Genomic DNA, 27,488 nt, shown 5'->3' on the forward strand with positions numbered 1-27,488 from the left:
ACCTGAGAAGTAAAATTTACATGTCACTCAACCCAGACTTCTCTTTAGGATTAGAAATTATAGTAGAGAGATAGATAGTACAGTGATTATGCAAAGATACTCTCATGCCTGAGACTCCGATGTCCCAGGTTCAATCCCCTGCACCACCATAAACCATAGTTGAACAGTGCTGTGTGAAAGTAAATAAATAAATAATAAAAATATATAAATATATTAATATTTTTGGATATATATTTACCAGAGCTCTGCTCAGATTTAGCTTATACTGCTGAATAGGATTGAAACTGGGACTTTGGAGTTTCAGGCATGAGAGAATTTTTACATAACCATTATGCTATTTACTCCCATCCAGATGAGATTTTCAGATAGATCATCTACCAGTACTTTCTTTCATATTTATTTATTTATTTTCCCTTTTGTTGCCCTTGTTGTTTTTTATTCTTGTAGTTATTATTGTTGTTGTTATTGATGGTGTCATTGGTAGCTAGGACAGAGAGAAATGGAGAGAGGAGGGGAAGACAGAGAGGGGGAGAGAAAGATAGACACCTGCAGACCAGCTTCATTGTCCTGAGTCTCTCCTTTTAACACTGAAAGACTACGAAGTTGAGCCTTTGATGTTTATAATGTCTTCCCTGTAGGTGCAGTGTTACCAAGTGAAAAAGTTGTGCTGGTGAGTTCAAAGCATATTCTCAAGGAGTTGCTGTGAGACAATTCATTTTCTGGCCTGAAAAGGAAGTCGGAGGAGGAGAAAGAATTCGTAGTTCTTCAAGTAAGTGACCTGTCCCAGATGGAAAACTGTGCTTCCTTTTTCTCCCAAATGAAATGCAGTTCAAATTGCAAATGCTCACTTACAGGCCCTGATTTGTCTGGTTTATGTGTGGTTTCACCTACTTTAAAAACAAAATATTTGGGTAGGGATACATAGTGTAATGGTTATGCCAAGAAACTATCATGCCTGAGTGTTATCAGTGTAAATTTTATTTCCACTCACACCACCATAAACCAGAGCTGAGCAGTGCCCTGGTAAAATAAATAAGTAAAGCAAAAAGAAAGAAGAGAAAACACATTTTAAGGAGTTGGGCATTAGTGCAGCGGGTTAAGTGCATGTGGTGCAAAGCGCAAGGACCGGCATAAGGTTTCCAGTTCTAGCCCCTGGCTCCCCACCTGCAGGGGAGTCACTTCACAGGTGGTAAAACAGGTCTGCAGGTGTCTGTCTTTCTCTCCCCCTCTCTGACTTCCCTTCCTCTCTCCATTTCTCTCTGTCTTATCTAACAATGACTACATCAACAACAACAATAATAACTACTACAACAATAAAAAACAACAAGGGCAACAAAAGGGAAAATAAATATCTAAAAAAAATTTTTTTAAATCTATCCCATTTGGAAGGGTGAGTAGAAAAATTTAGTATTAGCTATGAGTTAACAATCATTAAAGTTAGGCTATAAGTGCTGAGACAGTCACTGTAGAACTGTCTTTACTTTGGAATAGGCTTGAATTTTTGCAAAAAAAAAAAAAAAACCCAACTTTCCAAATATCTGTATAAAGCTAGTAAAAAATAGAATTTTATTTATTTATTTATTTTTAACCAGAGCACTGCTCAGCTCTCGTTTATGGTCATGTGGGGGATTAAACCTGGGACTTTGGAGCCTCAGGCATGAGAGTCTCTTTGCATAACCATTATGCTATCTACTCCCACCCTAGAGTATTATTTCTTATGAAATCTCCTCACACAGGAAGAGCAGGCCCCTATAGTCCTGTAACACCCCATGGGTATAAAACCTCTCATACATAGTCTGGATTCTCTCACTCTTTCTGAGAAAATTCTAAGGCCACACCCATGAAAGTCTATGTTCCTTTCCGTATCTGTGTGTCCCTCTCTACAGCAGAGAATTTGGTGCAGTCAAAGCTGAGGACATGGGTCATGTTCTGTGCTCACAGCTTGTGATGAAGGTCTGAATGACCCTCGAAGATGCACTCTGTATCCTTAGTTAGGAAGCAGTGGTTGTCCCAGACATGGAGTGAGGGGAGGGGCTAGTGTGGGGGGTAGGGTACTGATATCAATGATGTCCTTCTCAGTCATCTGTTTTAGGAGAATAAGAAGGCCTAGGAGTTCCTAGAGGCCTAGATACACAGTTGTAGCAGAAAAGGCAGAGGTCAGATTGGGGTGACTCTCCCTAGGCCCAAGAAGAAAAGTGGCCAGGGAGCCCCAGTCTTCTGGTCTCATATTATTCTCCCTACTTGCATCTCCACTCTGTTCCTCTGTGTGGAGGTTGAAGGAAGACCTACATGTAAATGGTAGGTGCACAGGTCCCTGCTATGTCCAGAGCACATGGAAAGGGAGATCTACCACAGGCTGATGGCTCTGGAATCAGGTAGCAGAAAGCAGAGACATCCCTTGAAAGGAGCTGGTTGATGTGACAGAGTGGAGAGATGGTACAGAAAGTTTCTCAGACTATGGTATTTGGAAGGAAATTTCTTTAGGAACACAACAAAATGAAAAGTTGAGGGATATTGTTGAGATATTCCAGATGGATGATGGCAGGGACCAGCTACAACTTATGAGGACCCCTGCCTCAGACGTGGCCCTTCTGTAGGCCAATCCATTGTACTGGGGGTCCATAGGGTGAGACAGAGATGCCCATCAAGCAGGGTCTGTGCCCTCTTTGGGAAGGATGATCCACACACCTTGGGTTTAGTTCAGTAGGCTTCAGAGAATGCAGATACTATCTCCATAAAAATAAACTGATACACAAATAATAATAGTGATAATGATAATATAATAATAATATGCAGATAATTGATTCAGGATTTAAGGTTGATTTCTGAATCCATTTTTTTCCTAATTTTTGTTAGTGATTTAGTATTGACTTACAAAAACTTTAGAAATATAAATATATTTACCTATATATTTTATTTCTTTGCCCATTTTACTTTTCTTTTTTAAATTTTTATATTGGGGTATTAATGTTTTACAGTAGACAGTAAATACAATAGTTTCTATATGCATAACATTTCTCATTTTTCTACATAATAGTAAAACCCCCACTAGGTCCTCTGCCATCCTGTTCTTTGCCCATTTTTTCTTTTTTAAAAATATTTATTTATTTATTTATTTATTTACTTATTCCCTTTTGTTGCCCTTACTGTTTTATTGTTGTAGTTATTACTGTTGTTGATGTCGTTGTTGTTGTTGGATAGGACAGAGAGAAATAGAGAAGGGGAAGACAGAGAGGGGGAGAGAAAGACAGACACCTGCAGACCTGCTTCACCGCTTGTGAAGCGACTCCCCTGCAGGTGGGGAGCCGGGGCTCGAACCAAGATCCTTAGCCTGTCCTTGTGCTTTGCGCCACATACACTTAACCCACTGCGCTACCACCCAACTCCCTGCCCATTTTTTCAATGGACCTGCCTTCTTTTCTAAGTGATAACTATGCCTATTACTGCTGAATGTCCTTCTGTTTTTCTCTTCTCTCTCAGAGGTTTGGTGTTTTCCAGATCTGCCTCTCTCAATGATGATATAGAAATAAAGATTCCTGGTTACAAACATTTCATTACAAACATGTTGAAATTTGAGTCTAGAGTCCTCTGGCCATCTTTCACTGTCTTTTCCCTGCTCTGAGATATGAACCAAAGTTCTCTTGGGGTTGCAAAGGAAGGAGTTCTGGCTTCTGTAATTGTGTCTCTACCGGACATGGACATTGGCAGGTCAATCTATACCTCCAGTTTGTTTCTATCTTTTGCTAGTAGGGTACAACTCTGGAGAGGTGAGGTTCTGGGACATGTTGGTAAGGTTATCTGCCCAGGGAATTCAGGATAGAATCATAGTAGCATCTCCAGCTTGGTGAGTAATGCTACAGTGCATCTCTGACTATCTCAGGTGTAGTGAGATGAGGTTTTTTTTTTTTTTTAATATTTATTTATTCCCTTTTGTTGCCCTTGTTGTTTTATTGTTGTAGTTATTATTGATGCCATTGTTGTTGGATAGGACAGAGAGAAATGGAGAGAGGAGGGGAAGACAGAGAGGGGGAGAGAAAGATAGACACCTCCAGACCTGCTTCACCACTTGTGAAGCGACTCCCCTGCAGGTGGGGAGCCGGGGGCCTGGAACCGGGATCTTTATGCCACTCCTTGTACTTTGCACCACATGCGCTTAACCTGCTTTGCTACCGCCCGACTCCCTGATGAGGTTTTTTTAGTTTAATAGTTGTTAGTCTTTGTTGTTTTGGGGGATAGTTTGTATCTGTTACTTCATGGCCACACCTCTCCAAAGTGCTGAGTCTACATTTCTAAGTAAGTACTAGTGTATGAGTCAAGGGATATAATTTGAGTAATTATATACCTACAGGGGAGTTGCTTCACATGCGGTGAAGCAGGTCTGCTGGTGTCTATCTTTCTCTCCCCCTCTTTCTTCCCCTCCTCTCTCCATTTCTCTCTGTCCTATATAACAACGACATCAATAACACCAATAGTAACTACAACAGCAATTTAAAAAAAAACACAGGTAGTTGGGCAGTAGTGCAGCAGGTTAAGCACACATGGCACAAAGTGCAAAGACTGATGTAAGGATCCCAGTTTGAGCCCCCGGCTCCCCACTTGCAGGGGAGTTGCTTCACAGGTGATGAAGCAGGTCTGCAGGTGTCTTAACTTTCTCTCCCCCTCTCTTTCTTCACCTTCTCTCTCCATTTCTCTCTGTCCTATCTAACAACAACAACATCAATAATAACTACAACAACAATATAAAACAAGGGAAATAAATAAATATTAAAAATTTTAAAAGAACAACAAAGGCAACAAAAGGGAAAATACATAAATAAATATAAAAAAAATTATTACGCCATAGAGACAGAGAAATTGAGAGGGAATAGAGAGATAGTGAAGGAAAGAAACAGACACTGTAGCCCTGCTTCACCACTCATGAATCTTTTCCTCCTGCAGGTAGAGACCAGGGCTTGAACCTATGTCCTTGTATTACTGTAATGTGTGTGCTTAAAGAGGTGTGCCACTGCCTGGTCCCAAATGAGAGTTTTGTAACTCAAGCATGAGTATTTGTTATATGACCACTGTGTTATCTCCTCAATTCAACATTAGTCTATTTAGTTACTTCTAGTTACTACACAATAATATAAAAACTTTTTGGTTTTTGTTTTTTATTTTTACCAGAGCATTACTCAGCTCTAATTTATGATGATGTGAGAGATTGAACCTGGGAGTTTGGATCCTTAGTTATGAGAGTCTCTTTGCATAACTATTATTCTATCTACCTCCACCAACATTTTTCCATAAATTAATGCAATGTAGTAGTCTAATATGAATAACGTATACAATGCTGTATATAATTATTTCACTTCAGTGAGAAAATGATTTTTTCAAAGATTGTATTTATTTAATTATTAGAGACAGAAAGAAGTTGAAAGAGGGAGGTAGGAGACAGAGGGAGAGAGAAGCTTTCCACCCCCAGCCTGAACCTGGGTTCTTGTGCACTGTAATGTGAATGCAGGAGCAGATACAACACCACCTGCCTCCATGCCAGTGAGAAAATTTAATCAGACATCAAGTAAAATACAGAAATTAGATTTTAATCCAGGTCATTTGAATTTTAGTTTATGACACATGGGACTACAGACAGACACTATATAAAACAATGCTTATTGCAAAGCTTAACAGTAAGAGCAATGGAACAAATTAAGAAGGCACCAATATGGCAGGAGAGCCAGCATAAGCCTGAGGCTATGAGCTCCCTAGTTTAGTACCCAGCATTACCATAGGCCAGGTCTGAACAGTGTTTTGACAAAAAATTAAAAAATATAAAATAAGGCATCATTACTAATTTGATGTAATAATATTTATGCTCTAATCTGTATATTTATATATCCACTGCAAGAGACAGACTAAAAATTTGTCATAGTGATGGAAATAAAGTGCTCTAAGTTGCATAAAAAATTTTATAGCAAGGGCTGGGCAGTGGTGCGTCTGGTTGAGTGCACAAGTTATAATATGCAAGGATCCAGGTTCGACCCTCCCATCCTCACCTGCAGGGGGACAGCTTTGCAAGCAGGGCAGCAGGTGTCTCTGTCTCTCTCTCTCTCTCTGTCTCTCCCATCGCTCTCAACTTATGACTGTCTCTATTGAATAAAGATAATTAAAAAAAAAAATTCATGGTCCGGTTAAGTGGCGCAGTGGATATAGTATTGGACTCTCAGGCATGAGGTCCTGAGTTCGATCCCTGGTAGCATATGTACCAGAGTGATGTCTTGTTCTTTCTCTTTCTCCTCCTATCTTTCTCATCAACAAGTAAATAAAATCTTAAAAGAAAAAAAGTAGCTATGATGCTTCTCCTTTTCTTTCAATTAAATAATGGAAACAAACACAATGGCTTGCCCAATATTGACATTGTCATGCTTCTACCCCAGCTATCTCATAATTTTGTAATATATATGCATATATGTTAATATAATTACTAAAATAAAAAGAAAGAGACCAAACTTTTTTTTTGCCTATCATCCAATGTTCCTATTTGATATGGAGTTGAACCTGGGCTATCAGTGGGTTACATAAGATTACAAGTTTAAGTCCCCTGGAGATACTCCATCAGCACTGTATGTAAAAGGATAAAAATTAGGAATTCCACAGTAGGACTCTGAAACAGGATGATTCTAAATTCTGAAAAGAAAAAAAAAATGTATCCATCAAGAATTTAGAAGATGTGGCCCAGGAATTGACACAGTGGATAAAGCATTGGACTCTCAAGGAGGAGGTCCTGAATTTGATTCTTGGCAGCACATGTGCCAGAGTGATGTCTGGTTCTTTGTCTCTCCTCCTGTCTTTCTCATTAATAAGTAAAATATTTTAAAAATGTAGAAAACATTAATTAAATTATACCATATATTTCAAGACATGAGAAATATATATAGCTTAAGATTTGGATAAGATTTTTCTTTCTAGTATATGGGCTTTAACATGCATTATTTCACCATATTCCAGAATTCCTTTTTCAGTTTTTTACATTAGATCTAAGTAGAGAGAGTAAGAGAGACATCACAGTATCAGAACTTCCCCAGTGCTACAGCATGTCCATGGAGTGCTGGGGCTCAAACCTAAGCCATGTGATTACCTTACTGTGAAAGCTATCCCTATTTCTCCGGGGGGGGGGGGTAGCTACTCTTAATATATTCATGTTCTCATTTACATTGTTTCATTAGTACCAAAGTCCTTGTGACATGGGCCTCTGTGTGAATCTAGTGTGAATTTATTCTACTATTAGTAAGTTCACTCACAAAGTCTAAGTGCTCTCTCTAACTGATTTTAAAATTGAAGATCTACTGTGATTTTAATAATTTCTTTATCATTCTTAGAGATCACAGATGGATTTCCTGAGATATATACAGAATATTTTAATCTAGAAACTGCTTTTACTCAATTTTTGTTTATTTTAGAAAATTCAACCTCTCAATTTTGTACCCTGAAGATATTATATTGCCTTTTTTTTTTCAAATTGAAGTTGAAATTAGTGAAGACTCAGTCTATTTTATTACAAAGTAACATTACTAGTTGCTTTTTTTTTTTTTTTAATTCCCCCAATGTTACTGCTGGGGCTCTAAGAAATGGCAATTCCACCACTTGCAGTGACCATTTTTTGTTTCTTTCCTATGTTTTATTTGAAAGAACAGAGAAATTGAGAGAGATGGGGAGATTGAGAGAAAGATACACACCTGCAGACATGCTTCACCAATTGTGAAGCTTCCCCCTACATGTAGGAAGCAGATTGCTTGAACCCAGGTTCTGGTGCTTGATGATCTATGTACTTAACACATCACTAGCTATTTGTTCTTTTTATATCTTTATAATGTAGAGAAGAGGAAACAAGAATGAAATAATTAAGACTTATGTTCAAGGCTCTTAAGCATCTGAAATACTGCTGGGGGCTGGCCCCGGCAAAAGTTATTAGGGTCCCTGAAGGAGAGGGGTGTCAGCAAAATGAATGAGTGATATGTCAGCTGCTTCAGGCGCAGGAGAGAAGTGTCTGCCATCTCTCTGCAGAGCTTTATTTTAAACACTCTTTGTCTGGATACAGATGACATCATGTATAATTGTTTTCATTAACATCAAGGCTATAGTTGACACCATGTAAGACTATTTTTATTAACATTAAAAATACCTCCAGACATTATTACCATTATAGACATGTTCTCCTTGAAAGTTTTTTTGGTCTTGAGACAGCCTCCCCTAGGTTTTGACCATCTGTGTGGCCTTGGTGTGGTCAAAATAACTTCAAACATTCCCTTTGTTTTGGCTGTCTGTTGGGTTAGCATGTCTTTTCTGGAGCTCTATCTAATAGCTTTTCTTATCTTTTTTTTTTTATTCTTTTTTAAAATTCTATTTATTTATATATTCCTTTTTGTTGCCCTTGTTGTTTTATTGTTGTCGATGTAGTTGTTGTTGGATAGATCAGAGAGAAATGGAGAGAGGAAGGGGAGACAGAGAAGGGGAGAGAAAGACACCTGCAGACCTGTTTCACTGCCTGTGAAGCGACTCCCCTGCAGGTGGGGATCTGGGGTCTCGCACTGGGATCCTTAGTCAGTTCTTGTGTTTAGCGCCACCTGCACTTAACCCGCTGTGCTACCACCTGACTCCCATAGCTTTTCTTTTTAACCCATTCTTAGATGGGTCTAAGTAACACTTTTTTAATATCTAGCGAACTGTCTACCTTAAGAAATTTTCTGCTGTAAAGTAAGCATACACCATGAGGGCTCTCTTCTGGCTAGCCTTTGTATATATGAGAGTTCACTAACTTTTGTCTATATGAAAGTTTACTCACTTCTGCCCATTAACCCTTACATAGCTACTTAACTATATAACCTTTCTATCATAGATACCTGTAAGTGGAAGCAGGGGGGTCTGTAAGTTATAGGGCCTTTTTATATTTTTAGGTGGAGACCACAGTCTGTCACTCATACTATAAGCCACTCATAGTTCTGGTTTTTGGTCTGAGTCCAATTAATTGAAAAGCTGTAGTGGTGACAAATAGCTTTTTTTCTGAAAGCCTTTCCATGAGTACAGTAGCTTTTACTCTTAGACCATTTTTAGTCTTGTTACACTCACTGTTATACTTGTCACTTTGTACTTCCCCTGGGTATCTCTCTTTATTGTCTCCAGGTAATATTTGTGTATTTCCAATATAGCTAGTAAGTCCTCAATTTACCAATTGGAAACAAAAAGATGAATAGCTTTGGCTTGGTCTAGGACCTCCCACTTTGCAGTCGGTCCTGTCCTGCTGGGGACTATTGCAGACTTGAATTCACCTCTGCCATTTTTATTGTCCTCAGGTACTATTTGTGTGTTTTCAATATAGCCAATAAGTCTTCAAATTATCAATGTAACTGGAAACAAGAGGATGAATAGCTTCAGTTTAGTCCAGGACTTTCCACTTTGTGGTCAGACTTGACTTGACGGTAGACTTGACTTTGCCTCTGCCATTTCCCCCTTTTTAATTTTTTTATATTTATTTTCCCTTTTGTTGCCCTTGTTGTTTTTCATTATTGTTGTAGTTATTGTTGTTGTTATTGATGTTGTCATTGTTAGATAGGATAGAGAGAAATGGAGAGAGGAGGGGAAGATAGAGAGGGGGAGAGAAAGACATCTGCAGACCTGTTTCACCACCTGTGAAGTGACTCCCCTGCAGGTGGAGAGCCAGGGGCTCAAACCCAGATCCTTACGTTGGTCCTTGCACTTTGTGCTTCCTGTGCTTAACCTGCTGCGCTGTAGCCTGATTCCCCTTTTTTATTTTTTAATAAGAAGGTCTCTAATTCCAATTGAATGGACCCAGGTGCTTTTGTTTAGGAGTTGGATGATGACTGGAAGTAGTATAACAAGAAGCAGTATAACAGCCAAAATAATGTCTATATTTATGAGAAGAGAAATCCATGTCTTATTATTAACAAAATTAAAGAGCTATTCAGAAAAGGAGGTAGTAATCTCTGAGGCTGTCGCCCATGGGACATGAGCGTGACCTATAAATTGAACTTGTGTTTGTAAATCTAAAGAAATATTGGTGGCAGACCATAAACCCTTTAAGTGGTTTATAACGTTTTCCCAAGGATGAACACAAATCCATTTAAAGTTAGAGTGGCATCTAGTGGTACAGCAAATTTTGACAGACTTTCTCATGAATTTTGATCTTTCACCCAGTTATGTAATTATTTGGATTATGGATTTGAAACATTTTCTCATTCTGACAGTGGTGTCCTTCACTACATGTACCTTAGAGATCTTGTGAGTGTGAGCACAGAGCACACTGAAAGCTCTTTCATGTTGTCATGGGACACAGGACACAGATGTTCTAACCTCTTCAGTCTGTGCTCTGATAGCTGATGTACAGATTCAACTATGAGGTTTGTGTCAGATAAGATTTTCTACCATTTATCTCCTGACCTGGCCACCTACAAAATATAACATCACAAATGAGTGTAGCAGATATTTTAAATAAAATATAAGTTAGAAACAACTGCAACTTTATGTATAACATTTTGTTTGTTTTCCCCACAGTTTGACTGAAAGCAAAATCAGCATATCCACGAACAGACTGATAACCTTTTTTTAGTGATTTAGTAATGATAAACATAATTGTGGGATATGAGGGGTAAAATTCTACACAGTTCCTACCACCAGGGTGCCATATCTCATCCCCTTTATTGGAAGCCTTCCTATTTTTTTTATTGTTATTTATAAAATGGAAATACTGACAAGACCATAAGATAAAAGGAGTACAATTCCACACAATTCCTACCACTGGAACTACATATCCCATCCCTTCCCCTGATTGCTTTCCTATTCTTTAACTCTTTGGGAGCATGGATCCAGGGTCATTATCGAGTGCAGAAGGTGGAAGGTTTGGCTTCTGTAATTGCTTCCCCACTGAACATGGGCATTGGCAGGTTGATATATACTCCCAGCCTCTCTCTTTCCCTAGTGGGGCAGAGCTCTGGAGAAGCAGCCTACCTATTCTTTATCCCTCTTGGAGTATGGACCAAATATCTTTGTGGGGTGCAGAAGGTTGGAGGGCTGGCTTCTGCAGTTTCTTTGACACTGAACATGGGTATTGACAGTTCAATCCATATCCCTAGTTTGATTCTTTTAAATATATTTATTTATTTATTTATTCTCTTTTCTTACCCTTGTTGTTTTATTGTTGTAGTTATTATTGTTGTTGTTATTGATATTTTCGTTGTTGGACAGGACAGAGAGAAATAGAGAGGGGAGAGGAAGACAGAGAGGGGGAGAGACCTGCTTCACTGCTTGTGATGTGGCTCCCCTATAGGTGGGGAGCCTGGGGCTCAAACTGGGATCCTTATGCCTGTTCTTGTGCTTTGCGCCACCTGCACTTAAACTACTGCCCAACTCCCCCTATCCTGATTCTGTCTTTCCCTATTGGGAGGTCAGGTTGACATCATGGTAGCATGTGAAAATTGGTGTCTGGAAAGCATTAAGATATAAAGCCATCAGAAAAGAAAACACAAGTAGAACCTGAAATGGAATTGGCATACTGCATCAAAGTAAAAGACTCTGGGGTGGGTAGGTGGGGAGAATACAGGTCCATGAAGGATGATAAATGACATAGTGGGGGTTGTATTGTTAAATGGGAAACTGGGGAATGTTATGCATGTACAAACTATTGTATTTACTGTTGAATGTAAAACATTAATTCCCCAATAAAGAAATAAATTTAAAAAAAAAGATATAAAGCAGAGCAATTTTTTTTTTAATAATCAGGAACATAAAGGTAAAAATAGAACAGATAATATTTGGGATTTTCATGTTTTAGAAGGAAGGTTAGGAAGTCTATTTTAGGTATATCCCAAGGGACCCATGACTTTAGTAATTTTTTGCCTGAGCCTGACAGCTAACATGCAGGTGGGCTAAAAGTATTGCCTGGGAAGATGGTGTCAGAGTTGAGAATAAGACTAGAAATCTAGATCAGAGAAGAGAGTAGCTCCCAAATATGGGAAAAGTACATAAACACCATGAACTGTAAACCCCATCAATCTGACCTAGGCCTCATGTCTATTTTATTTAGCATAGGAGCCTGTGTAAACTCTGCATCCCTATCACCCTGAGCTTCCATTCCCATGGCCATAGCTAGGAACATTTTAGGCTGCACTCATTTCAGGACCCGTCTTCCATGAGTGGCAGAGTATGTTGACCCAGCCTCCCTTTGGAGAACAGGGCAGTTTCTATCATTGTTGTTCTACATTGAGGGTAAGGTCCTGAAGACACCCACAAGTGGGTTTATAATGTTGTTCCTGATGAAGAAGACCATTGGTGGTGTAGAGAGGGATCTGTTAGAACTCTAGGCCCATCATATTTGTGTGGGAATCCCAGGATTCCCTGACTAGGGCTCTGCATGATAGGGCAGCCTAGTAGTGACCAAAAGGGCCATCATTAAAGTATTGTGGTCTCTTGCCATATCTATCTTTTGTAGTTTTTGCTTTATCTTACACAGTTAAACTTAAGAGTATCTGAGGTAAGTTAAATAGGAAGTAGGTTAGGAGAGTATCTAGGTCTAAATAGAAAGTATTTGATTAAGTACTTTTTGCTGTCTTTTTTTGGATCTTTCTACTTGCTTGCACCTACTGAGTCACTGCAGATTATTGCATACTTTTACTTGAAGGTATATATTTTACCTTAATTTATGGGTACATGTGTAAATATTCCCTGTCTCACATGCTCTGGTCTATATCTAGTTTGTGTAGCTTCTGTATCTAAGGTAGGAAGTCTGCCACCTGAAATGGAATTTAGGATTCCTATGAGCTAGGGAAAGGCTTCACAAGAGTAATAGAGCTCAAGTGTTGACATCTCAGGCAGTGTTTCTGAAAACATTCAGAAGTGAAATGTGGAGGGGGCACTGGCTACACTTATTTGGTTGATATCAGCAGATGCAATATCCACTGGTATGAATCAAAAGAAATGTGCGGGAAAACGAGCAAAGCAAAGAGGTTTAAAGACTGGAAGAAATACGGGTTTTATAGGGAATGAGGAAGGTTCCTTGCTGTCTTAAAGGTTAAGAAGACAACAGGTATTATTTATTTTTTTAAATATTTAGTCTCTTTTGTTGCCCTTGTTTTTTTATTATTGTAGTTATTATTGATGTCGTTATTGTTGGATAGGACAGAGAGAAATGGAGAGAGATGGGGAAGACAGAGGGGGAGAGAAAGATAGACACCTGCAGAACTGCTTCATCACTTGCGAAGTGACTCCCCTGCAGGTGGGGAGCCGGGGGCTCGAACTGGGATCCTTATGCCAGTCCCTGTGCTTTGTGCCACATGAGCTTAACCGGCTGCACTACCGCCTGACTCCCTAACAGGTAATGATTATTATAACCAAATTATTTGGAAACTTGGTTTACCTTGACAATTCCATGCTTAAATTTACTATAACATACAAGACCTCACTATGATTTATGTCATTTACATCTTATATATGGATGAGACCAGTTGTTTCTATCCTCCCTGGTCTAAGATTATAGGTAATTTAATATTTCCCAAAATAATTATTATTAGAAATGCATTATCAATTTAAGCTCAGTGTTAAAATTTGATCAGTTTACAGATTTGAGGACTTAAGTTTATACTCAGAATTGCATCTATGCATTAAAAAGCTTAAGACATTCTGTTTTCTCCTCTCATATTGATTTAATTGTGGTGTAGAACACTGTAGGTTAATAGGAGTGTATATTGTCACTATTCCTGCCACCAAAGTTCTGTGTTTCTACCTCCACTCCTGTATTGTGGAGGTGAAATTATAACATCCCCCAGCCCCAGATTACTTTTTACTTTATTGCTATACTCCAAACTCAGTCTAAGTCTGCTTGGCATTTCTCTTTCTTTTTTTTTTTTAAAGCTTTCCTATTCTTTTTTCTTTTATTTATTTATTTATTTTCCCTTTTGTTGCCCTTGTTGTCTTTTTTCCCTTCCCGTGGTGCATCCCGTGAGTACCCATTCATTGGGGAAACTGACGATCCTTCCTAGCCGACTGAATCCACATGGATCCCAGTCACTTTCAAAGCCAGCAACAAGCAGCTCCTGACAGCTTTCAATCTAACGCTGTTGACTGGCTATGGAAGAAGGGCAAACGCTAGAAGAAGAAGATTGTTGTAGTTATTATTGTTGTTGTTATTGTTGTCGTCGTTGTTAAATAGGACAGAGAGAAATGGAGAGAGGAGGGGAAGACAGAGAGGGGGAGAGAAAGATAGACACCTGCAGACCTGCTTCACCGCCTGTGAAGCGACTCCCCTACAGGTGGGGAGATGGGGGCTCGAACCGGGTTCCTTTTGCTGGTCCTTGCACTTTGTGCCACGTGTGCTTAACCTGCTGCGCTACCACCCGACTCCCTGCATCTCCTTTTCTATATTTCTTTCTCAAGTTCTCTTTATAAGTGGGATCATCCCATACAAATCTTTCTCTTTCTGACGTATCTCACTTAACATAATTCCTTCTAGCTCCATCCAACATGAGTTGAAGAAGGTGGATTCATTATTCTTAATAGCTGAATAGTATTCCATTGTGTGTGTGTGTGTGTGTGTGTGTGTGTGTGTGTGTGTGTGTGTGTGTGTGTGTGTAAAATTTTGTCAGCTTTTCACCTGTTGTTGGACACCTAGGTTGTTTCCAGGTTTTGGCTATTATGAATTGTACTGCTGGGAACATAGGTGTACATATATCTTTTTTTTTAATATTTATTTTATTTATTCCCTTTTGTTGCCCTTGTTGTTTTATTGTTGTAGTTATTATTGTTGTTGTCGTTGTTGGATAGGACAGAGAGAAATGGAGAGAGGAGGGGAAGACAGAGAGGAGGAGAGAAAGATAGATACCTGCAGACCTCCTTCACCGCCTGTGAAGCGACTCCCCTGCAGGTGGGGAGCCGGGGTTTGAACCGGGATCCTTATGCCGGTCCTTGTGCTTTGCGCCACCTGCGCTTAACCCGCTGCGCTACAGCCCGACTCCCAGGTGTACATATATCTTTTTGGATACATTATTTAGTCCTTAGGATACATACCTAGGAGAGAAATTACTAGGTCATAGGGAATGTTCATTATAAACTTGTCAGTGTCCTCCAGACTTCTCTCCACAGGGGATTGACAAAGTTGCATTCCCACAACAGTCCAGGAGGGTTCCTTTGTCCCTACAGCCTCTCTATAATTTGTTGCTGCTACCTTCTCTGATGTATGACATTCTCACAGGAGTGAGATGGAATGCCATTGTTGTCTTTATTTGCATTTCTCTGACAATTAGTGACTTGGAGTAATTTTTCATATGTCTTTTGGCCTTTTGTATCTTCTGTAGTGAATATTCTGTTCATGTCCTCTTCTCACTTTTGAATTGGATCATTTGCTTTTTTGTTACTCGTTTTGGTGAGCCATATATATATATATATTTTGTATTTTATATCTTGTCTGCTGTATGACAGGTGAAGATTATCTACCATTTTCTGTAAGGAGTCTCTTTGTTTGCATGATGGTTTCTTTTATTTATTTATTTATTTATTTTTATTTATTTCTTTATTGGGGAATTAATGTTTTGCATTCAACAGTAAATACAATAGTTTGTACATGCATAACATTCCCCAGTTTCCCATTTAACAATACAACCCCCACTATATCATTTATGATCCTTCATGGACCTGTATTCTCCCCACCCACCCACCCCAGAGTCTTTTACTTTGGTGCGTTATGCCAATTACATTTCAGGTTCTACTTGTGTTTTTGTATAATGGTTTCTTTTGCTGTGCAGAAGTTTTTCAATTTGAAAAAAAATTGAAAACGATTTTTCAATTTGTCCCATTGGTTTATTTTTATTTGTATCTGTATCAAAGTTTCCCTTGATTTTTAGATGGGCAAGAGATCCACCAATATTTTCCTCTAGGCATTGATAGTTTATTAGCTAACATCTGAGTCCTTGATCCATTTGGAGTTCACTTTTATTTTTTGTAAGAGAAAGTGGTTAAGTTTCATTCACCTGCACACTTCAACCCAATTTTCCTAGCACCATTTATTGAGGAGGCTTTCCTTTCTCCATTTAATAGTTTGGGTGCCATTATCAAAACTTAGATGCTCATAAGTGTGTGGGTTATTTCTGGGCTTTCAATTCTGTTCCATTGGTCTGTGTATCTATTTTTATTCTAGTTCCAGGCAAATTTTATTACAATGGCCTTATAATATAGTTTGACATCTGGAAGTATGATGCCTCCATTTCTGTTTCTTTTTCTCAAGTTTGTTTTGGCAATTGAAAGTATTTTCTGTTCTAGATAAATGCTTGTAATTTTTGTTCTATTCTCTTAAAGAAAATTGATGGAACCTTGGTGGTTATCACATTACATGTATGAATGGCTCTGGGTCGAATATTCATTTTTTATCTTGTTAATTCTTCTAATCCATGAGCAACAGATATCATTTTCTATTTTCTTGAATATCAGCTCATAGTGTTCAGTATACAAGTCTCTCATTTCCTTGGTTAAGATTATTTCTAGAGGGGCCAGGAGATGGTGCACTGTCTTAGCATCTACATCACAGTGCTCAACGACCTAGTTTCAGGCCCCTGGTCCCCACCTGCAGGGGAAAAGCTTCAGGAGTAATTCTTCTTCTAGCGTTTGCCCTTCTTCCGTAGCCAGTCAACAGCGTCAGGTTGAGCCTGATGTCAAGTTTCGAGACCTCCTTTGAATCTGGAGAGGTGGCAGTCGTTGACTATGTGGGTCATAGTCTGTCTGGAGCCGCAGGGGCAGTTCGGGTCGTCTCTGGCTCCCCAGCGATGGAACATAGCGGCGCACCGGCCATGGCCTGTTCGATAGCGATTGAGGAGGGCCCAATCATAACGTGCTAGGTCAAAGCCGGGTTGACGCTTGCAGGGGTCTGTGATGAGGTGTTTGTTCTTGACCTCAGCTGACTACCAACTCTTTGGGCCACTTATATTTGCAATGATTTTTATACCCTATCTCAGCTCCAGTGTTACTAAAAGTAGTCATATGTCTGAGGTGTTAGTGCTCAGTTCCTGGTCACAGTTTTCCTCATGGGCCTCATCATGGGCTTCCCATGACCTCTCCAGGCCTTTTGTGAGGGGCCCAATCCAAGTGACTAAGTACCACTTGTCAAATTGTCTCTGGAGCCTAGTCTATGGAATCCCAGACTTTGGTCCTATGTTGAATTATTCTTCTTCTAGCGTTTGCCCTTCTTCCGTAGCCAGTCAACAGCGTCAGGTTGAAAGCTGTCAGGAGCTGCTTGTTGCTGGCTTTGAAAGTGACTGGGATCCATGTGGATTCAGTCGGCTAGGAAGGATCGTCAGTTTCCCCAATGAATGGGTACTCACGGGATGCACTACGAGAAGGTCGATCCAGTGCATCCCATGATAGGGCCTAGGATCCCAGAACTGCTTGGATATTCACCTATGCGATCTCCTAGTACCTGTCTCTTCTTCTTCTTCTTCTTCTTCTTCTTCTTCTTCCTCTTCTTCTTCTTCTTCTTCTTCTTCTTCTTCTTCTTCTTCTTCTTCTTCTTCTTCTTCTTCTTCTTCTTTTTCTTCTTCTCCTCCTCCTCCTCCTCCTCCTCCCTCCTCCCTCCTCCCTCCTCCTCCTTTTATTCTTCCGTTTGCTCTTCTTCCGTAGCCAGTCAACAGCATCAGGTTGAAAGCTGTCAGGAGCTGCTTGTTGCTGGCTTTGAAAGTGACTGGGATCCATGTGGATTCAGTTGGCTAGGAAGGATCGTCAGTTTCCCCAATGAATGGGTACTCACGGGATGCACCACGGGAAGGTCGATCCAATGTTGAATGATCCTATGTTGAATGAGAATCCTGGAGTCTAAATTCAGGTCCTGTGCCAAATTTTTTTTGAGGGGTAGGAGTCAGAGGTTAAGGAAAAACTGCAACGTCCGAGACAGGATGATCAGTTTGGGGATATAACATAATGTGAACATACGGAAGCAACCAGCTATGTCACAGTAGACAGAAATCGCTATGAGACACCTGAAGCAGTTTCTCCACTGTGAACCTCTCCCCTACAAGTGTGGAGCAGGAGCTTGAACCCAGGTCTTTGTACACTGTAGTATGCTTGCCCAACAAGATGTGCCACCTCTTGGCTGTACCCTTTTATTTATTTACTTGTTTGTTTATTACCAGAGCACTACTCAGCTCTGGCTCTTGGCGGTGTGGGGGATTAAACCTGGGACTTTGGAGAGTCTCTTTGCATAACCATTATGCTATCTACCGCCACCCTGCGCCTCCCCCCCAGTTTTATTATTAGTGTAAGATTTAAGGTTTTGAAGATTTAACTGGATGGAGAGATAATATAATTGTTAAACAAATAACTTTCTTGACTGAGGCTGTGAGTTTACAAATTTAATCCTTATGACCAGCACAAACTAGAATTGAGCAGTGTCTTGTATAAATAAATAAATAAGAACAAAACAAAAAAGCTAAAGCCCATTAAGCCCGTTAGTGCTATTTTCTACTATCTTTATTCCCATATTTTGACTTTAGCACCAAATATAGCTGAAGTGTCCCAGTAGTGTCCTGTATAACACCGAGTTTCCATGACTCAGAATGAGGAACATGAAGAGATGGATTGAAAGTGTTCCTTGGGTGGGGACAATAGTATAGTGTTTATACAAAAAGACTTTCAGGTCTGAGCCTTCAAAAAAAAAGTGTTCCTAAAATTATAGTGACTCTCAAATGTGGCGTGCCGATTTTACCAAGAGGAATGCTGTTGTAATAGCTATAATCACATTTTACTTATCTTCAAATTTATTGATGAGAAATCGAAAGTGAAATAGAAACCCAAAGCACCAGTCTGGAACATGTGATGCTGGGGATCAAACTCCTCTCATGCTTGAGAAAGTTAAGCACTTAAACCCACAGTACTAACTCACAGGCTTCAAGATCAATATTTTAATTTTTACCAGAGAACAACTCATCTCTAATTTTTGATAATGTAAGAATTTATTAAGTCTGGAATATCAGGCATGAAATAATGTTGCAGAACAACAGTGATGTTTTACAAACCTTAGGTCCAGTTAATGTAGTTATGTACAATGTGATCTGCAAAAGCCAGATGTATTCAATACTGATTATGAGTCTTAGTGCATAGAAGTTAATTAATTTATCCTTATTTATTTATTACAACAGAGGAACAAGTTCCAATAATCTAAAACCATAAAACTGCCCCAAAATTCTCCTTACATACTTTGTCCTTTTCCAGAGGTTGAAACAATAGTTCTGTGTGTTTTCACTTAAATGAGTGGATTAAAAAAATAAAGGACGTTTGTGTCCTTTATTTTTTTAATCTTTTTTTCTTTATTAGGGGATTGATGTTTTACAGTCGACAGTAAATACAGTAGTTTGGACATGCATAACATTGCCCAATTTTTCACATAAAAATACAACTCCTGGTAGGTCTTCTGCCATCATGTTCCAGGACGTGATTATGATATTTGTGTCTTTTAAATGGGAGCATTAAGAAATCCAATTGGGGGAGTCGGGCGGTAGTTCAGCGGGTTAAGCGCACATGGCACAAAGCGTAGTGACCGGTATAAGGATCCTGGTTGAGCCTCCGGCTCCCCACCAGCAGGAGGGTCTCTTCACGAGTGGTGAAGCAGGTCTGCAGTTGTCTATCTTTCTCCCCCTCTTTGTCTTCCCCTCCTTTCTTCATTTCTTTCTGTCCTATCCAACAATGACATCAATAACTACAATAAAACAACAAGGGCAACAAAAGGAAATAAATATTAAAAAAAAAAAATCCAGTTGCGGACTGGGGAGATAGCATAATGGTGTTGTAAATGATGTCCAGTTAAAATTACTTATCAAAGCAAAAAATAAGGAGTTTGAAGCAAGGCAAATTTATTCTTTTGCAAAAGGGCGTGCCATCGACAGTGGCAGTCAGGCAGCAGCGCACCACCTTCACCATTCTCCCTACTTTTATAGCTAACACAACTTTTTCCTCCACTCCTGGGCTCTGGGCTTCAGAGCTCACAATCTCCCCATTGCCTAAATAAGGAAAGGAGGGAGAGAGTCTGAGGGTCTCTGCTGAAGGACTAGCAAGCACTGCAAGGAGCTGACCTAAAGAATACAAAACTACTGGCCAAAGGGGGTAATATAACAATTTATAAAAAGAATTTTTGTACTAAACAGTTGCTTTATTCATGTTCTTTTGAAGAGAAGGCCTAACCATCTCTCACAATCACTCCTTTTTTTTTTTTTTTCTTTTCTCTTAAAACTGAATTAGTGTTTGTTATCTAAGAACATTAGTCTTTGAAGGGCCTTTGTAATAGTGTCATTAGATGTGGTATTGTTAAGAATAAAAGTACAGCACGGTCTTTTAAACATTACACCATTAAAAAAATTTTTTTTTTATTTAAAAAAAGGAAACATTGACAAAACCATAGATAAAGAGGGGTATAACTCCACACAATTTCCACTAGCAGAACTCTGTATCCCATCCACTCCCCTGATAGCTTTTCTATTCTTTAACCCTCTAGGAATGTGGACCCAAGGTCATTGTGGGATGCAGAAGGCTGAAGGTCTGGCTTCTGTAATTGCTTCCCCGCTAAACACGGGTGCTGACAGGTTGATCCATACTCCCAGCCTGCCTCTCTCTTTCTCTAGTGGGGCGGGGTCCTGGGGAAGCAGAACTCCAGGACACTTTGGTGGGGTTGTCTGTCCATGGAAGTCTGGTCAGCATCATGCTAGCATCTGGAACCTGGTGACTGAAAAGAGAGTTAACATACAATGCCAAATTGTTGACCAATCATGGAATAGTGCAGATGAAGAGTTGGGAGGTCCTCCATTTTGTAGATAGCTAGTAGGCATATTTTAGTTATATTCCAAAGGGCCTGTGGCTATACTAGTTTTTTATTTGTTTGTTTTTTGTTTTCTTTTTTCCCCTGAGCCTGAAATCTGATATGCAGGTGGTTCCAAGTTATTGTCTAGGGAGATGATTTCATGGCTGGAAAAGGACCAGAGTTGGATCAGGGAAGAGAGTAGCTCCCTAATATGGGAAAGGGGTATAAATATTGTTGACTGTAAACCTCATCGATTTGATGTGATCTGGGGCTCATATTCAGCTTAGGAGCCTATGTGACCTCTGCATTCATGTAGATCTGAGCTCACATTCTGTGATCATGAGTAGGAACATTCCAAGCTGCCCCAATATCAACTCATCTTCCTCAGGTATAGCATAGAGTATGTTGTCCATCTTTCCTTTGGTGGATGGAACATTCTCTACCATTGTTTTTTTGTTTTTTTTTCTTTTTCTTTTTTTAAATTTTTTATTTAAGAAAGGATTAATTAACAAAACCATAGGCGAGGGGTACAAGTCCACACAATTCCCACCACTGAATCTCCATATCCCACTCCCCTCCCCTGATAGCTTTCCCATTCTCTCTCCCTCTGGGAGCATGGACCCAGGGTCATTGTGGGTTGCAGAAGGTAGAAGTCTGGCTTCTGTAATTGCTTCTCCGCTGAACATGGGTGTTGACTGGTCGGTCCATACTCCCAGTCTGCCTCTCTCTTTCCCTAGTAGGGTGGGTGTCTGAGGAAGCGGAGCTCCAGGACACATTGGTGGGGTCTTCAGTCTAGGGAAGCCTGGCCGGCATCCTGATGACATCTGGAACATGGTGACTGAAAAGAGAGTTAACATGCGAAGCCAAACAAATTGTTGAGCAATCATGGACCCAAAGCTTAGAATAGTGGAGAGGAAGTGTTAGGGGGGTACTCACTGCAAACTCTAGTGTACTTCTACTTTTAGGTATATATTTTGCAGTAGTTTACAGATACGTGTGAACATATGCTCTCTCAAAAGCCTAGACCAAGTAGATCAGAAGCAACCAATAGCACAGCTATATACAAGATACTGGATACTGTACAGCAAACCCTAACAAAAGGACTTTTCAAAATTAACCCAATTACCAAATAATGTGATGATAACATTAACTATTGAATGTCTTTTTGAACACTAAGACAGCAGGAACCTCACATCTCCACTATAGAGCCTCTACTTCCCTTAGTCCTGGAACCCTTGGATAGGGCCCACTTTCCCGTATGCCTCTCCCAATCCATATCAAATAATATTGCATCTGCCGATCACAACCTAACCAACACAATGATTGCCACTTCAACATGCTTTACTTCAGACTGTGTCCAGAGACTTCACGTGTGGAATGACAACCCTTCAGCTTCATTACTCGGGTGAGACCTTTCCTTTAATAGTATACTCTAATTCCATCTCAGGTGGTTCACTTTCTAACAAAGTCCCAAAACCTAGATATACACCAGTTTCTCTACCATTGTTGATCCAAATTGAAGGCAAGGTCCTATGGGGGCCCACAAAGAGGTCTGTTTTGTTGTTCTTGATAGAAATGACCGGTAACAATGGAGAGAGGGATATATTTGAGATCTAGGCCCATCATGCCTATTTGGGAATCTCAGGACTCCCCGATTAGGGCCCCAGTTGATGGGGTGGCCTGATAGTGACTAAAGAGTCATCATTAAAGTATGCCAGTCATTCAGCTTTTTCAGTTCTTGCTTTGAAAAGGTTAGGCTTTGGAGTGAGTGAGAGAAGTATACTAGGAAGTAGGTGAGGAGGGTATCTAAGTCTAAGTAGACACTATTTCATTAGGAACTTTATACTGACTCACTAGAGACTACTGTGTATTTTTCCTTTCAGGTATATATTTTGCCCTAATTTATGGATACATGTGAGCATATGCTCTATCTCATGGGACCTGGTCTATATCTAGGTTTTGGGACTTTGTTAGGAAGTAAACCTCCTGGAATGGAATTAGAGAATCCTATGAAAGGAAAGGACTCACTTGAGTAATGAGGCTGAAGGGTTGACATTCTATGCCTGACATCTCTGGACACAGTCTGAAGTGAAACATGCTGAGGTGGTACTCGTTTCGTTGATTAGGTTGGGATTACTGGATGCAATATCATTTGATATGAATTTAGAGAAGCATGCAGGAAAGACACTACTTTTTTTTTTTTAATACCACCTTGTTTTTCTATGGCATGTAGTGTTTGATTTGATACTTTTGTCACTATCTCTAGTATAATTTACAATTTTATTATGATAAATGTAAATTATTTAACATACATTTTCTCTTTGGTGGACCACTAGAATAACAAAAACCCTATCTATCAAGTATCTGATTTTTGGCCTTAAACTCACTAGCGACCTCTTTAGGTGTTTTACACTGCCAAGGTAGATATACAGCCAAGGGAATCATGTGGAGTGTTTTCTCTTTTCTGATGGCTATGACTATCTGTGGTAGTGACTGAAATGCCAAGGTAAATGGTGTGGCCAATTGGACCAGAGCCCAGGTACCTGTCCATTTGGGAGGCAACAGTACCAGGAAAGCCCTCCCTCTGTAGTAACATCAGACATCAGCTCAAGGCACATGGAAGTTAGAGATGCTGCTTGCAATGTCAAGGATGATCTCCAACTGGCTGAGTAAACTCATCGCCTCAGAGAGGCAGGAGTGGTTAAGAGTCCTCATGGTGAAAGAAGGCTCCAAACCTTGTGTAGAGCTCTGCATTGCCAGAAAGATCAGTGACAATGTATTATCGTAGGTTGTGTCTCTCCATGCATCTCAGTCTCCATGCATCTCAGTGCCATCATGCAGAGTAATCTGATGGGAATATTTACTTTACTTGGACTGGAACTCTGATCTTGGTGCCTTCCAGTAGCACAAACCTAACAATTATATATATATATATGGCTTGTACTGAAAATTTGATCCATTATTCCCAGGCATTTGTGTCCCTGTATTCAGTTTTTAATTTAAAAATACTTTGAGCACTTTTAATACTACTGTTTTGACCCTTTTTACATCATTAGCTAATTACTAACGTTGGCAGAGAAAGAAGAACAACAACAACAAAAAAGATAGTTTTAATGATCTCTGGTGAGTCAGTAAGTTGTATAGCTGGCTCTATAAATCTAATAATTAGTTTTCCTAAAGTATCTGTATCCCCCACACCTATGGACATCTAATCTTTGACACAGGGGCCCAGACTATTCAATGGGGATAGCAGAGTCTCTTCAACAAATGGCGTTGGAAACAATGGGTTGAAACATGCAGAAGAATGAAACTGAATCACTGCATTTCACCAAATACAAAAGTAAATTCCAAGTGGATCAAGGACTTGGATGTTAGACCACAAACTATCAAATACTTAGAGGAAAATATTGGCAGAACTCTTTTCCGCATAAATTTTAAAGACATTTTCAATGAAACGAATCCAATTACAAAGAAGACTAAGGCAAGTATAAACCTATGGGACTACATCAAATTAAAAAGCTTCTTCACAGCAAAAGAAACCACTACCCAAACCAAGAGACCCCTCACAGAATGGGAGAAGATCTTTACATGCCATACATCAGACAAGAGTTTAATAACCAACATATATATCAAGAGCTTGCCAGAATCAACAACAAGACAACAAATAACCCCATCCAAAAATGGGGGGAGGACTTGGACAGAATATTCACCACAGAAGAGATCCAAAAGGCTGAGAAACACATGAAAAAATGCTCCAAGTCTCTGATTGTCAGAGAAATGCAAATCAAGACAACAATGAGATATCACTTCACTCCTGTGAGAATGTCATAAATCAGAAAAGGTAACAGCAGCAAATGCTGGAGAGGGTGTAGGGTCACAGGAACCCTCCTACACTGCTGATGGGAATGCAAATTGGTCCAACCTCTGTGGACAACAGTCTGGAGAACTCTCAGAAGGCTAGAAATGGACCTACTCTATGATCCTGCAATTCCTCTCCTGGGGATATATCCTAAGGAACCCAACACATCCATCCAAAAAGATCTGTGTATACATATGTTCTTGGCAGCACAATTTGTAATAGCCAAATCCTGGAAACAACCCAGGTGTCCAACAACAGATGAGTGGCTGAGCAAGTTGTGGTATATATATACACAATGGAATACTACTCAGCTGTAAAAAATGGTGACTTCACTGTTTTCAGCCGATCTTGGATGGACCTTGAAAAAAATCATGTTGAGTGAAATAAATCAGAAACAGAAGGATGAATATGGGATAATCTCACTCTCAGGCCGAAGTTGAAAAACAAGATTAGAAAAGAAAACACAAGTCGAACCTGAAATGGAATTGGAGTATTACACCAAAGTAAAAGACTCTGGGGTGGGTGGGTGGGGAGAATACAGGTCCATGAAAGATGATGAATGACATAGTGGGGGTTGTATTGTTAAATGGGAATCTGGGGAATGTTATGCATGTACAAACTATTGTATTTACTGTTGAATGTAAAACATTAATTCCCCAATAAAGAAATAAATTTTAAAAAGTTTTTTTATTATTTATTTATTCCATTTTGTTGTCCTTGTTTTATTGTTGTAGTTATTATTGTTGTTGTTATTGATGTTGTTGTACGATAGGACAGAAATGGAGAGAGGAAGGGAAGGCAGAAAGGGGAAAGAAAGATAGACACCTACAGACCTGCTTCACCGCCTGTGAAGCGACTCTCCTGCAGGTGGGGAGCCAAAGGCTCGAACTGGGATCCTTAGCGTTTTGCTCAACGTGCGCTTAACTCACTGCACTACCATCCGACTCCCGTTTTGAGACTTTTACTAATTTTTTTTTACTGTTGTTAAGTATTCATTAAATGCATTTCCATACTTTACACTGTTTCCCTTGTAGGTAAGTGCTATCAAGTGAAGAGGCTGCTGGTGGATTTAAATCAGATTCTCAAGCAACAACTGTGATTTCTCTTCATTTTCTGGCGTGAAAGGAAGTCAGAGAAAGAAGAAAAGATGGCAGTTTCACAGGTAAGTGACTTGTTCCCGATCATACATTTTCCCTTTTTATTCCTGAATTAGTTGTATTTCAAATTATAAATGTTTATTTCACTGCTTCTGATTTTCCTGTTTTACCTGCCATTCCATTTACTGTTAAACAAACAGAAAATTCCATAAGGATTAGCACTGTATCCTGCACATTGTCACCATTCATGACTGCCTACAGATAGATAGGGGAAAGTGAAGGAATAGCAAAAGAGAAGAAAAGCCAGAATCATTGTTCCTTCACTTGAGAAGCTTCTCCCTGCAGGTTGGGCATTATAGGGCTTGAACCACATAACATCACATGCTAATAAATGTTCTTTATACTGGATGTGTCACCATGTAGAATTTGGAAAATTTTTGAAGACCCAAGAAATATGTGAGATGTCAGAGTGTATTTCTATTATAGCTGGAGACTTAGTCCCAAGCCCTCAACACCACATTAGGACATGAAAAGAGAAAACAGGTTTACTCTTTTTTTTTTTTAATTTTTAAAAAAATATTTATTTATTCCCTTGTGTTTCCCTTGTTATTTTATTGTTGCAGTTATTATTATTGTTGTTATTGATGGCATCGTTGTTGGATAGGACAGAGAAATCAAGAGAGGAGTGGAAGACAGAAGGGGAGAGAAAGATAGACACCTGCAGGCCTGCTTTACCACCTGTGAAGCAATTCCCCTGCAGGTGGGTAGCTGGGAGCTCGAACCGGGTCCTTACACTGGTCCTTGCACTTTGTGCCATATACGCTTAACCCACTGTGCTACCGCAGAGTTACTCCCACAGAGTTACTCTTATATCTTTCCCCTTTTTTCTTTTTCTCACTCTATTCATAGAGAAGATAAACAAGGCTGCATGGTGGTACACCTGGATGAGCACACATTTTACAATGATAAAGGACAGGGACTGAATGGTTGTGCACCAGATTAAGCACTCATAGTACAATGATAAAGGGCATGGGTTTGAGCACCTTGTTCCCACCTGCAGGTAGAAAGCTTCATAAGTGATTACACAGCACTGGAGGTTTCTTTTTTCCCTCCCTGTCTGTCACCCATTTCCCTCTCAAATTTCTGGCTGTCTATAGCAAATAAGTAAATAAATAAATATAATTATTGGGAATGATAAATTATTTTATTCCTTTATTGGGAAATTAATGGTTTAGTTGACAATAAAATACAATAGTTTGTACATATATAGCATTTCCCAGTTTTCCACATAACAGTACAACCCCCACTAGATCTTCCTCTGCCATCTGTTCCAGGATCTGAACCCTACCCCCCCTACCCACCACCCAGAGTCTTTTACTTTGGTGCAATATACTAGCGCCCGTCCAAGTTATGCTTAATATTTTCACTTCTGATCTTGATTTTAAATTTGTGGCTGTGAGTGAGATCATCCCATATTCATCCTTCCCTTTCTGACTTACCTCACTTAACATGATACCTTCAATCTCCATCCAAGATCAGGTGAAGAAGGTGAGTTCATCATTTATAATCCCTAATCACTACATTGTGTGTATATACCACAACTTTCTCAGCCACTCATTTGTTGTTGGAAACCTGGGTTGCTTCTAGGTTTTGACTATTACAAACTGTGCTGTTATGAACATAGGTATACATAGATCTTTTCGGACAGGTATGTTTGGTT

At 39.6% G+C, this 27,488-nt stretch overlaps 1 protein-coding gene across 4 annotated transcripts in view; it reads left to right on the top strand.

The window, feature by feature from the left end:
- Positions 1–27,488, top strand: part of LOC103125131 (zinc finger protein 709-like) — a 209,802-nt gene that overhangs the window by 12,167 nt on the left and 170,147 nt on the right. For all 4 annotated transcript variants that reach the window (XM_060181647.1, XM_060181648.1, XM_060181646.1 and 1 more), the window contains 2 exons: positions 639–769; positions 25,706–25,833. In XM_060181647.1, the coding sequence (XP_060037630.1) occupies positions 25,819–25,833 (15 nt within the window). In that variant the 5' untranslated portion in view covers positions 639–769; positions 25,706–25,818. The remainder of the gene's footprint in view (positions 1–638; positions 770–25,705; positions 25,834–27,488) is intronic.

The sequence above is a fragment of the Erinaceus europaeus genome, chromosome 23 (assembly GCF_950295315.1).
Source record: "Erinaceus europaeus chromosome 23, mEriEur2.1, whole genome shotgun sequence".
NCBI classification, from domain to species: Eukaryota; Metazoa; Chordata; class Mammalia; order Eulipotyphla; family Erinaceidae; genus Erinaceus; species Erinaceus europaeus.